We start from the raw sequence: 14,627 nt of genomic DNA, 5'->3' as shown, positions 1-14,627 counted from the left end.
TTGTGTGGAATGCTTATATTTATATGTTGATAAGGTAATATTTTGAAAATAAATTATAATCCTACGGGATACAATATGGAAATCATACATATTTGAAAGTTGGTACTTTTGTTGGAGGTTTTATGTCTAAATTCAACTCCTTTTATTGAGAATACTATTTCTCAGTTTTTGAGCTATTTACTTCAAAAGAAGGTTTATTTATAACGGTAGGTTGGCATTTTATAATGCATATTCATGGTGCAATCCTATAATTAGTTTTGGCGTGTTTAGATATTTGCATTACTAAACAGGTGATGGTTATTCAATGTGAAATTCTATGCCTGTCAATCAATGCATATTGCATATTTATGGAAGAATTGCTGTCAACACTGAACATGTTGAGTGTTGACATACCGGTATTGGAAGTATTTGCTATAGACAGCCAGGTCAACAGTTTAGGACATTAAATTTTGTCTTTCACAAAATACATCTTTTTGTATGCGACATTGACGATGACAGTGCTGAAATGTTACCAACCAAGAGTAAGAGCATCTGCTTAAATGTACCATGTCCATTTCATTTACTCTAAATCTACCCAATCTGCAAATCAATCATCATTTTTATTTAATAAGATTTCACTTTTAAAATTTCCTGGTTCCAAATAGGTAATTTTCAGTTCAAAAAGATCTAAAAACTGTCATTATTATGATATAATTTGCAAATAAGTTTTCCAACCTCGTGGGTTTTCTGTCTTGGTCCTCCGGTTTCCTCCCACTGCTAAAGACCCCTACGCGCAAGCAAATTATTGAAATAAAATTGAACCATATGTTAGTCCTTAAATGATCTAGTTTGTGTCGAGTGGGCGTTAAACCCCATTTCTCTCTCTCACAAGTAAGTTACTGTGATCAAACCACATCTACAGGAAAATGGGGTTTAACGTCCACTCAAACATTAAACTAGGTGAATTCGGTACTAACATATGGTATAATTTTTTTTCAATAATTCTATTGCACAATTCACATAATAGTGTCTTTAGCAGTAGGAGGACCTGGAAAAGTCCCACATTGTGCCACTATTTGATTTCATGGCAGACCTTATGATCTACATGTACATGTAAACTGCAGACTTGCATACCCCATAAAGTGTACTACATGTATGAGGGAAATTTTGCGTGGACATCAGCGTATCCACCTACTCTTTGTTGAATTCCACTCTCAAGGGATCTTTTATGTGCACACACCAGAGGACTTTGGTTTTTCGATCCATCCAAACAACTAGATGATGTTCCTTGTCAGGCCCTCCGGCCTCCATCAGATCCTGCATTTTATCAACCTACATCAGTATAAGGTTTTCTAAGGAATGCACTTTAGATAGAAATATCTGTCATTGAATTAAGTGTCATGATTTAAATATTGAAATAGTAAGTTTGATGGATGTTATCTCTCTCTCTCTCTCTCTCTCTCTCTTTAGGGCGGTTGGATGGCCGAATGGTTAGCACGTGCGCGCTGTATCATAAAGCCTGTCATTGAGTCAACTTGCATGGTTTCGAATCCCCGGTTGTACGCGACAAGGAGTAGCGTCGCCTGTCCAACCTCGTGGGTTTTCTCCGGGTCCTCCGGTTTCCTCCCACTGCTAAAGACCCTACGCGCAAGCGAATTATTGAAATAAAGTTAAACCATTTGTTAGTCCCGAAATGACCTAGTTTGTGTCGAGTGGAGTTAAACCCCATTTCTCTCTCTCTCTCTCTCTCTCTTGATAGTATTTATTGAGTTCTAAACCAAGAATTAATGCCATATGTAATTTAATTATATTTTTCTTTTCCCAGGTATAATTATGTCTGAAGCAAAAGATATACCAGTACCATCAACACAAGCAATTAATAATGCTGTCTTAGCTGGATCTCCACTTGTCAATAAATTTCTTATTCCTAGTCCTATTCCACATAGGAGAAATCGGACATATTCAGCGTAAGTGACCTTATGACATAAACATTTAGTTATTATCAGCACTATCAATATTCTATTTGCCAACTGGTACATCAATTTCAAAGTAAATAATTTTAACAAACATTACATTGATATTTCAGATCAGAAGCTGCTTTAGCAGGACCAACCAAAAATGGGCTTGTTAAAAGTTTTTGTCGTCAAAAAGGACATGGTTTTATTACACCCCTAGCTGCAAATGAGGGAGACCAAGAATTATTTTTTCATATTTCTGAGTAAGTAATTTAAATCATTTTCCCATAGTTCAAGTAAAATATAAGAAAATACTGATTGATTTCTCATCATAAAAAACTTGAAAGATTTCAACTAAATTTGGTATTGTTTGTTCAGATTTGTTTGAATGAAGTTGCTTGCCCCACCCCACCCCTTTGACTGGGCAGGGGGCACATTAAGAGAACAAATTTAGGTTATCACAAAATCTTCTCTTTCCTCTGAATAGCTAAATAGATTTATTTGAAATTTTGTAGGATTCATCCATAGATAAAAGTTTGTTTGTTAATATTGTTTGTTAATATGAGATAGCTAGACTCGATATGGGTAGAGCGGGACAGAGGCAACACAAACAGGGTAAATTTATTTTGCAAGGCACTTGAAGGATTTATAAAAATTGTTATGAATGTTGCTTAGGTTGTGGTAGTTCACATACTCAACTTGATGAGGGTGGTGCAGGGATATTCTACATTTTCTCCAAATTATCTGTTGGATTTTAACCAATTTTCGTATCTATGTTGCAATAGAACCTGGATACCTTTAACATTTGATGAAAAAAAGGTGAGAAACTGCTCTTACTATCTAGGATCTAATACATATATATTCAGTTAATAGATTTCCATCCAGAAAGTCTTAAAAGAAGTCAAGAGTCATTAAAAAAAAAAATGGTCCGGTTTGTGCTACTATAAGCTTTGATATCGGCCATCCAGTTTATGACTGTCCAGTTTCTCGGGTTGAGAATAGAAATAAACATTACCATTTAGATTTATATGGTGTTTAGTTTTTAGTATAAGCCTTTATTTTTGCCGACCTTGTTCGGAATTCAACAAAGTAATTAGTTACTTAGTTCATGTTTGGACAAAAATCAGTGATTAAGTCATGTCAGTAGTTTCTGAATCAAAATGCAAACCTGAGATTTTAAACATAAATTTAGGGATTTCCATTAATTAATTAGTTTTTATTAGTATGTAAAATTGAATTTATGTTTGTTAATAATGATCACAAGACGAATATATTTTCTATCATTTGGACTGCAGATGAAGACTTTAAACAAGCTAACCATTATAAATACTTGTAAGCCTTGGAATATTGATCAGAATAAAACGGTATATATACATTTGTTATAAAGGTTAATTTAATTACTTATTGTGGAGTGTCTTTTTTTCAGTATTGATGGTGAATATGTTCCTAAACCTGGTGATCATGTGTCTTATAAAACTTGTCTGATTCCACCAAAGAAAGAAAAATACCAAGCTGTACATGTTCAAATTACAGATTTAAAGAAAGGAGTTTCACATGAAAAATGGGATTCCCCCGTTTCTAGTCCTGATAAGTAGAATGTTTGTACAGATTTTAGTTAAAATAAAAACATTTTAATAACCACTTCAACTATTGTATTGTTGGTTATACCTGGTTATATACTTCAAACTTTTAAAGTACTTGTACTTGTTAAAAATGAATGCAAGGAAGGAAAATGATGGCTATATAATTACACCTTCCTGAGCTTTTTTCGGATTCTAAGTTGCTCTTGAAATCAGAATATAATTCTGATTAATTCTTACTGAAATATTTTTTTTCAGTCTGATCTAATGTTGGCCATGTTGTACAATACACCAAAATTTCTAACAAACTGATATTCACTTTAAAAGAGGCATTATAGTAATAACTAAATATTACCAGGCATTTTTCTGGCTTCAAATGTTATATAAATTATTATTTCGACTTTGTTGGTTCGACAGCCAATAATCACTTCTGTAGACCATTTCAATGGATTAGACAATGCCCGCTATTATAGCAAGAACAGCTGACTATCTATCTAAATCTTATATAATGTTTCTTTAATTTGTACTGTGTACATTTATACAAGTAGCTGTTGTTTCTTTAAAGCAAAATTGAATTAAAATTTGGAGCTTTAGTAAGGTAGCCTACTGTTTTTGTGTTGTAGGTTGATAGTTATTTCTAGATATGTAAATATTATATTGTTAAGTTCTTTTGTTGTAAGTTGATAGGATCTATCAATGATTACTTACTACGTATTGTCAGATGAGAATTAAATGTGTAATATTGTATATAATGAGGAATTAGCTAAGAATTGACTTTACTCTGTCCTTTATCAATTTAATTGATATGTGTGATTAAATTCTAAAAGGAAAAGTCAGTTTTTTGTGGGTGTCGGAACAAAAAGTTTGTTAAAGTATGCAAATCAAACACCTAAATGTGAAGCATGGACACACTTGGCGAATCATTTGGCCAAATCATTCGCCTAAATCATTTGCCTGTAATTTTGTCATGTATGTCCAGAGTCGTGATGCTGAATTTGTATTCGCCAATATAATTCACTTGCATCAAACGTGTTTGATATTTTTAGCCGAATTTTCATTCTTTGCGTTTATATTTGCCCAGTGTGGCTGGTTTGGCAAAGACATTGCTGATGTTAGGAAAGTCACATGGTCCATCACTCCATCACTCTTGTTCTCCCACCCCTTTCTACAGCATAGATTTTAAAAAATCCCACCACTGCAAACTATTTTATTCTTTTTCTTAGTCACGGCCATGATTAGCCAAAAAACGTGAAGGGTGATGAAATCGACTGGTGACAATTCGCCGAGTGTGTACACTCAATCATTTGAATGAAGCCGGATGATTTGGGCAGAAATTTGCATAGTGTGTCTGCTGCTTAAGATCCACAAAAAAAATTAAAGAATGTGTATAGTGGAAAGTCGTCACTATACATGCATCTTCTTAAAGACAGGTTAATCGAGGCGCAGGATGATTGCTTTTATAAGAATTTTATATATCAATGAATTTTTATACGCCCACATTTTCCTGTGAATCCAAATAAAAATACAGAGAGAGGAATCCAAAAGCATTTGAATAACTTGATACCGTGACACCAGTAGTAGGAGTGATTAAAATAAAGTCATGGTTATCACAAAACCATCTTTTAAGAGTTGCTCACTATGAACATATATAATTAATAATGACAAAATAAGTACGAAAAAAATACTCTTTAAATGAGCTCAAAATGTAACAAACTAATATTTATTATCAATTGAGTAATTTATGGTGTATTAAGTTATTGAAATTTACAAATTAAATGATTGCTCCAAGTATAATGTTGACAAGGTTTATTTATAAAGTATTTAAAACTGATCAATATTTCAAAATTAGATTAAATTGAAGGAGATGACTCTTTATTTCTGTTTCTGTTGTAAATTATGGTAACAATATTTCAAACCAAAAACGGCTTTTGCTTAAAATTTAATACTGAAAAAGGAATGAAGTGACTATAATTAAATTTCTTAATCAGATTTGTGTTTGGGTCAACACTTCAGTATTCATACTAGTACAGGACACAGGTATTGCTACTGATGATGACCAGAGAATTTTTCTGATTCTTGAAGTAGTAGTCAGCATTGTGTTCAAGGTTAACACACATAGTTGCCATATAAATAGAAAAACCCTGTGGGCTGAGTAGACATCATGATTTTTCAACACCAGTTCCCACTTGTAGTGCCTTGTGGGGCTGACAAGTACAGTTGGCATGCACATAAAAGAATCCTTCACAGTTGGAATTCAATGAAGAATAGGCTGAAACTCCAGGCAAAAAGGTTTCTCACAAGTATTGCAAATATGACAATGGTAACCAAAAATAACTCAGAATGACTCCAAAAAAGTCAAATCCTTTTCTTTCCTGTAGGTAACTGATAGTCTATTATTAAAAGTGAATTATTTTATATCTTACTGTGAAATATGCATTATGTATACTATATGTATGATATTGTTACCACCACCTATCACTATTACTATATGGAAGTATTATCAATAAATATATTTTCATTTATTATGTTTTGATGTATTTTTTTATCACTCCCCTATCTTACATAAATTATGTCTTTAATTAGGTTTGGAGTTTGGTTATTTAATAATCTTTTACAGGAGAATGGTGTGTCAAAAGATGAAAAAAATAAATGAAATGGGGTATTAACATTCTACTTTTCTGAATGGGCATGCAGTGGGCTGTAAGGGAAATTTTGTGGTGTGACATATGCCCTTATAAAAGTTATCTAATACAAAAAAACGCTTCTTTTCTCTTTGTGATACAAAAATCGAAAGCTAGAAGTTATTTATAAAATTTGCAGTGAATTGGTTAGACACTAAAATACCTATATGGTTTTAAAAACAATTAGGCACAAATTGAGTGTTAATTGATAACAAAAAGGGTTACCATTTATTTCATAGATGGTTTGACCGATTTGTCTTAAGTATTGCATACAGTCTAACTGTATGGTTAAAACTTAAAACATGCCTAAGCAAAAATTATTTTTTACCAATCGCCCTCATCTATAAAGCTCTTCAAACGTTAAAAATGCAGGATTCGGATACTGATCAATCAAACGTGCCCTTAGTGTCTATAATCTTATACCAAGTGATCTATCAGTCTTCAGCTTTTGGTTGTTGTGCCAATTGCTATATATATTTAATGTCCGGCTAAGATCATGAAAATAAAAAAAGACAACTTGTCTGCGATATCACCTTCGGTGGAAGCGGACGTTAAACACTAACAACAACAGTATAAATAACTATGGACGAGACTATCCAGCATGGATTAACTTTTAATGGATCGTCTATGGAATGGTAATTGATTTCCACCATGCTATGAACATTGTATTAGCTGTTACCACGGCACGACCATTGTCTGTGATCATTTCATTTGTTTTGTCTCCATACGCAGTTAAGGGGCAGGTGCGGATTTAAGTGTGGGGGGGGGGGGCATGAGTCCACATAAGCGCCCCAGGTATATTCCATTATGTCATCATTCTTCCACACCGCTGACCGCTGTGATCTTATACCAACTCTCACAAAACCGACAGAATTAAGAGGCGGATCTCTGATATTCCTTCCAGCAGTGACCTCAAATGTCAGGAAATTGGCTCAAATTTTCAAAATAATTATTGCTTTGGCATTCAAGCCGCCCCTCACGAAAATCCTGGCTACGCCACTGGGCAATACGATGTATGTTGACATACATTGTGGGGTGGGATTGTGTATGGCGTCCTAGATTTGGAACCCTATTCATAGATAATCCCTTCTGCGCTTCACTATACCGACACCGTCGTATTGGCACCGTCGTGTTATAGCCGGTATTTTGTTGACATCCATTGTGGGGTGGGATTGTGGATGGCTCCCGAGATTTGGAAACGCCCCCCCTCCAATTCAAAGCTTCTAGATCTGCTACTGGTTACAGGAACTTATAAAAGAAGTAAATGGATCACGTCTACAAGACAAAACAATATTAGCACTAACAGTTAGCAATGACAAAATTACAAATGATAGTACAAGTGCCCTGGCATATTGCTTTAGCAGACCGTGATCATTAAAGCTTTGAAGATCTTCGCCGATTGGAAATTTTTTCCCAACTTGCTGTAAATTGCTGTTTGTGTAAAAACAAAGACATCGGCATCAGGATAACTTGACGACTGTAAGAACATGTAAATGTTGGAGATGTTAGAAGTAACAGCTTTAGAATCATAAACAAACCATTGAATACTCTTAATAAAGAACCGAAATGGTTTCCATATTTTCTTTTCCACTAGGAAAATATATAGAATGGGATGGAATTGGATTTAACGTCTTCTGAAAACAATATGGAGTGGAAAGCACGACACAATCCTAACTTTTAACCTAGTAATGCGTATGCAAATATGCTTACATCAGTGCACGTAACTGCTTACTTACATAGTAAGGTGGCTATTTTCACATGTAAAAATGCTAATTTATAAGACTCATTTCTTAAATATGTTGGACAGTTGGTTGGAATTTGTATTTTGTTCTATTTCCATTATAACTTTCAATTTGTTAAATATTTTTGTTTTCATGATTTGCCGCTCTTGTTGATCTTGTCGTTTATATTTGGCGTCTTAATTAATGGTGCCAAAGCCTAGAGTATTGATGATTGACACAATTCTGCATTGATAGAAGCTGCCGTTATTGTAAGTAGTGGAGCAATACCGATGATGTCAAGTAAAAACCACACACTTTTGGTACTATTTGGGAGACGGAAAGTAGTATACAGTAGTAAACATCACACTTGTAACACAAAGCAGAGGAATTCATGTCCAGGAACTCCACCTAGATATGGGGAAATTAAAAAAAAATTAAAAAAAAAAATCTTAGAGGAGAGAAGCTGCCCGAACGCCTTATGTCCCATTGCTTCAGATTCCTTACAAAGTGTCACAGACCTCAATTAGACGTAGGGTTATTGCAGGGGGGGATACAGGGTCCCCCCCCCTCTCTCTCTCTCTTTCTCTCTCTCTATCTCTCTCTCTATCTCCTTTTCTCCCTCTCGTTCACTAGTTAAGTTTATGTCGAGGATTCTGCTCCATAAACACAACTCTGGTTATTTTGAGATAAAGATATTTCTATGCGTAGCGGTTAGCGACAAGTTCCTAGTCCAAAAACAAATATTATTATCTTGTTTGTGTTTTCCTAAATGGATTGAAGCAGGTTGTTGAAATCTGGAGAAGTCAGCTGGGATTTATGCTATTAGCAAGCTGTTATTTGCCTCTTATCTTATAATTGGCTTAGTCTAGTTTTCCCATTGATGTCCAGCATGGCTAATTAAGATAGACAACTTGTTACATTTCTCCAGGGATTCACTCGATTATTATCCGCTCGTTAAATCTCTGAACGCCATATCACCTACTTCTTTGGCCTTCCTGAGATTTACCACATCCTGTTAATCAATATTTAATATCCGACAATATACGCTTATCTATATGGTAATCAGCTCAGTCTGTTGTTACGATAATTATTTTTGATGTATCAATTTATTTTCTGTTTTAACTCATTCTGCCATAACTGATCCCAGCTTTGCCTGTCTGCTTAAAGCTTAATCAAACACATGATCATTCAGGTTATTGGCACATAGGCACGAAACAGATATGGTCGCTAGGGCGAATTTGTGAGGTCATTTTAACACGAAATGAGTATGTTATCCTTATATATCTAGAAGTCAGAAAATGGTCATAATATGGTAGCAGAGCGTAAGCAGACCACGATCATGTCAGCAAATGAAATGAAATGAAATGGGGTTTTACGTCCTACTGTTTTGCTCCTAAACTGGGCTAATGAAGACGGGCATACGCCATACAGTGTGCTAGGAGGGAAATTTTGCCCGGGCACCGGCGCTACGGCCTACTCTTATATCGAATTTCAACTTCCAGGGGATCTTTTACGTGCACGCCAAGCCAATTTGTACACGGGACCTCGGGTTTTCGTCCCATCCGAACGACTAGACAGCTGTCCTTGTCAGGCCCTCCGTGAAAACCACGCCGGAAAATCGGGATGAAATTTCTCGGCCAATGCAGAGATCGAACACCCGACCTCCAGGGGCGACCTTCGGATGTAGACTATGGTCGCGACTACAGTCTGAACTAGCACCCAAACGCAAACGGCCCTAGCCATTGACTATTCTATATGGTCGCGACCATGTCAGTTGTTGCGCCTGCTATATTTTCTCCTATTTACTCATGTATTTTTAAAAACTGGTTATTTTTCCATACTGCGATGTGAAAGCAAGCTTAAAATAGGTTACAAATAGGATTAGTCAATATCAGAATATTTTTCATTGGAATTATGTCACCCAACTAAATCATTTCACACGTACAACAGTTTTTTGTCGTGTGCCTATACATATTCGAATAAGAAGATCCTAGTCTGTCAAATTCATCAAAAAAGACGAAAAAAAACCCCCATATTTAACATCTACTACAATGCCCATTCACTAACTTTCAGGCGTTAACATGGGCCTTATAATACCGACCAAGGTGTAAATAACGCAACGGCAATCGGCAATTTTATTATATTTTTCAGAAAATCTTCTCAAGTGTCAGTTTTGTCAGCCATCTTTGAACTATCCCGACCGTGCTTTATCGCATGGTACGGCTGGTCACGACCACTGGTTGAACTAAATGTCATTCGCATGCAGATGGTTCGACTATAGTACGAAAATCAGTGCAACCGAAGGTCGCCCAGGCTAGCGAGCCAGCGTCTTACCCACTTAGCCACGTGATCCCCATCATGTCAGCAGGAAGGGACCAAGTCATGGTCCTGTCTGAGGGAAAGGACCCGGTCATGATCTTGTCAGCAGAAAAAGGCCATCAGGTCATAAATGATCATGTTCAGGGGTGGTCGGCAAATGAAATTATATAAAATGTTAACAATCTGTCACGCCGGATGTAGCGCGATAGGGAGAGTGTGGGAGGGTCACCCTCCCACTGGGGGGGGGGGGGGCACCCCCATAAAGTTTCAGTCTTCTGTAAACACTGTTTTGGCATTTACGGGGTTAAACTAAAACATCACACCAATACTATGTTTTATCATGTTTAAGTCAGGGGGTGCCGTATTCATATTTTTTTCATGACTTTTACATATTGAATGTTACACTTGAGTTATGAACAACACGACAAAGAGAGTTTAGTTGGGGAATTTTTATGAGGAGGATCCAAATGAAACAAAACTTGATCACATAACTTTAGTTTATGAGGATACATGTTTGACACATTGCTAACTACATTACTATACACATATACACATTGACATTTACAAGAAAGTTGTATAAATATTTAAAGTATTTTGTACATTTTGTGTATTATAAATGGATTTCAAAAAGTATAATAAACATGTGTTTGTGTTTTAATTTGTACATTGTTTTATACAGATAGAATCTTAACTAATCCTAATAATTGTTGTAAATAAATAGGAGTTAGGGCCTACTATGTAAATATTTTTTTTTTTTTTTTGGAGGGGGGGGGAAGTATATTCAGACCCCCCCCCCCCGACCCCCCATGTGTGACGCCCATGATCATGTTAACAGGAAAGAACCAGGGAACAGATTAAGATGGTGTTAAAGTTATATTTGATAATTATTAACTACGCGCATGATTCGATTCCTTGCTGAATAACTTAGTGTCAAGACAATTCAACTGTTCAAAACACAATTAATTCAGAGTAGCGCAATCGTTTTCGCAGAATTACCGATCCTGTCAGTAAAACCTTGTAAACGTTCTAACCTTCAAACTTTCCCTAACCTCGCATACTTTTTAAAGATTATTGCTGGGATTCTTTAATCGGATAATAACTTTAACCACTAGAGGGTGGATCAAAGGCAATAACTCGGAAAGTCAACTTCTTCATATCATCAACGCCAATCGGTTGATAACTGTAGCCTGTAGAGTGTCCTCCGACGGGAGGGGGTGGTGAGTGAGTATTCCAAGGTGGAGACAGCGTGAAATTTGGTGTGAGGTCGGGGGGATTTTCCGCTAATTATGTTAGAGGTGTTTTATTGCAGCAAAACGTTCATTAAGGACAGCACGCATACATATACACTTACATGTGGACATATAGTCGTATTAATAATACATACTACATAGGTTGTGTATTGTTGATTAAGCCCGTATATTAGATATATCTGGTAAAAATAAGCGGTCTCTATATAGTAGTGCTATTTATGTTTGGAATTAAATACAATATAAGGGGGGTTGGATGGCCGAATGGTTAGCACGTGCGAGCTGTATCATAAGGCCTGTCATTGAGTCAACTGGCGTGGTTTCGAATCCCCGGTTGTACGTGACAAGGAGTAGGGACGCCTGTCCAACCTCGTGGGTTTTCTCCGGGTCCCCCGGTTGCCTCCCACTGCTAAAGACCCCTATACGCGCAAGCGAATTATTGAAATAAAATTGAACCATATGTTAGTCCCAAAATGACCTAGTTTGTGACGAGTGGACGTTAAACTCCATCTCTCTCTCTATCTCTGTCTCTCTCTCAAATACAATATAAAGCTCTGAGACAATATTTCTGCTCATTTCGATGAATACAGGGTCGACGTTATTTCGCTGAATGCGTGAGAGAGAAAATTATGGTCAGTACCCCGTGGACATGCTGGACACGGGCCTAGACTCCGACAGTAATTATCGGAAACCAAAAGGCTTGTCCGTCTCATGAACAAAGCGCTTGATATAAATTAGAAGTAGATAGGGTGATAACTTTAGTCTCCAGAGCGTCCACAAACATCGTGGACGATGGACCGATGGACGAACGGGAGCGACAGTGTAGGCGTATAAAAATGGATATGTAGTAAAATATGTAGATGAAATAGACTAATGGCGGCTACTAAATCGTTTTCTCTTGTATTATTTCTCGGTTCAATAGTTATAATGTTGACATTTCCCATATTCTGATATTTGCTTGGCTGTCTTAATGGAAATTTGCTACATCAACATGTAGATAAGAATATTTACAGTACACTCGTGTGCTTTCCAGTTCAACTCTTGAATTGATGTTGATGTATACACACAGCTTTCTACAGATTGCAACTAGTCACATCCTTGCAATACAATTTCACAGATTTTATGTGGCAAAAGGTTGGGTGTTTTTTTTTATACCAAAAGAAATCTTATTGGAAAATCTATAACGAAACAAGTGATTGTTGCTTCGTTTTTAAACATTTAGCACTTTTTCCACGGCGTTTCTTGCAGTAAAGTGTGCAGGATTATCGAGGGGCGCGCGCAGCTTTCCGGTATGTGCATTTTGGCGGGGGGCAGGGGGCTTAATTGGGTTGTATATTGTTGATTAAGGCAGTTTTTAGAGTTGTATATAGTGGTACAATTTGAATTAAATACGTATCGTAGTATTCATCATGAGTACTCTGTAGCCGCCATGAGATATAGAATTATGGTTCCTTGATTTTAATGCAACCACAATATAATCATGTCTCTTTATAGTCCTTTGTACACGACCCGCTGACAACAAAAAAGTCAAAAGAATCTAAAGCTGGAAGCGTCGAGACAGATAATAACTTTTTTCTACGTGACTTGATCTGCACCCCCAACGGTGAAATAGGATTAATTCTGCACGTTCTGACAATAATAGAATTTTATACACGACATTTAGTTTTCAGACTTAATGCTTCACCGCATGCATCTTATTCCCAAAAAAACGGCATTGCTCTAATACATTTTAATTGGATGTCATTCAAGCAAAAGTAATGTTACATTTTGTTAAATCAATCATATAATTTCATCATCGCCAAGTACTCATCATGTCGAGCTGTAATCTATACATTGCTGACATATTTGGTGTTTTACTTCTTTTAAAGTTGGAAGCCACGGTGTCACATTGTTTAAAGCACTGGTCCGTTAACCTTGAGGTCCCGGGTTCGATCCCGAAAATTCCCTAATATTTTTCGACATGTCTTCCCTTGTCAGTGTATGATGCAAGACGGAGAGCTTGGCAAGGAGCAGCCCTTAGTCGTTCGGATGGGACGAAAAAACGAGGACCCGTGTACACCTTGGCAGTTGGGAGTCCAACCAAAATTTACTTCATAGCTCACTGCATTTTTCGTCTTAATTAGCCCCATTTCACTTTATTCACTCATTCTTTTGAAGCTTAGAACAAAAATATTCAACCAAAATTACACAAATGTCTTTTACTATTGGTTATGCATTTTCGGGTAATGGCTACATTCTTAAAAATAAGAAAAGAGTTTGAGATTTAAGATATAGGAGTGTCAGCCCCCCCCCCCCGAGAAGATCACGAGCAGCAAAGTTGTCCGTGCTAGATCTAAAACCATTGCCAAGAAATATCGCAGAGCAGGATTTTTTAATATTCCAAGCTTTAAACATACAAACGTAAATATACTCCTCGAAATCCGTTTGAAATTTATGATACGAATATTTCAAATTTCGATAAGACTATCCCTTACAACCTGCAAATTTAAAATATAAAACTGTGCTGTAGAGTGTTCACAGCAAAACCGACTAACGACGAACGCAAGTGACGAAGATATCTTCACAATGAAAAAGGAATTTGTACATTTTATGGCGAATTTTCACTTTTCTGGAATTAATGAAATGAAATGAACAAGCGTCAGAATTTGTGGCAACAAAAGGTTATAGAAGGATGGCAATTTGTCTTCTTACGGAGATGGTGTCGGAAAGATTAACGGTATTATTCCCATGTGCCATCACTATTTGTTAGAAAGCGTTTGACATTTTTCCAGCGATTTCCAGTCTTGCTAAGACTTTGTAGAATAACCAACAACAGTCCAAGTAAACAGAATTTAACGTGGTAAAAACATACAATAATTGGACAGGAAGAAGTATAAATAACCCTAAATGAGATTTGAGATATGTATAAATTTTTATTATACTGATCAACACGCCAGTTTACATCTCACGTATCATTTGATTGAGAGCATTTAGGGTTAAGTGGAGTTCATCTTCCTCAAATCGATGAACTGGTTCATTGGTTTTCTAACGAAATTCACTAATAATAGCAGTTCTAATGAAGTTATAGGGGCCTGTTGTTCAGATTGATAATAATGTAAACAGTTTGGTGTGTATGTGTACTCATGCTTTATATTCTTCATTAGCC

At 36.3% G+C, this 14,627-nt stretch overlaps 1 protein-coding gene across 1 annotated transcript; it reads left to right on the top strand.

The window, feature by feature from the left end:
- Positions 1 to 111: 111 nt before the first annotated feature.
- On the top strand, positions 112 to 6,036 carry LOC126810686 (cold shock domain-containing protein CG9705). Its single transcript, XM_050535864.2, has 4 exons — positions 112 to 206; positions 1,805 to 1,946; positions 2,066 to 2,197; positions 3,361 to 6,036. Exons 2-4 carry the CDS (start codon positions 1,813 to 1,815, stop codon positions 3,527 to 3,529), a joined length of 435 nt encoding a protein of 144 aa, XP_050391821.1. The 5' UTR covers positions 112 to 206; positions 1,805 to 1,812; the 3' UTR covers positions 3,530 to 6,036.
- The last annotated feature ends 8,591 nt before the right edge of the window (positions 6,037 to 14,627 follow it).

The sequence above is a fragment of the Patella vulgata genome, chromosome 2 (genome assembly GCF_932274485.2).
Source record: "Patella vulgata chromosome 2, xgPatVulg1.2, whole genome shotgun sequence".
Classification (NCBI taxonomy): Eukaryota; Metazoa; Mollusca; class Gastropoda; family Patellidae; genus Patella; species Patella vulgata.
The sequence above is the reverse complement of the archived record's forward strand: the minus strand, read 5'-3'. Positions and strand labels throughout refer to the sequence as shown.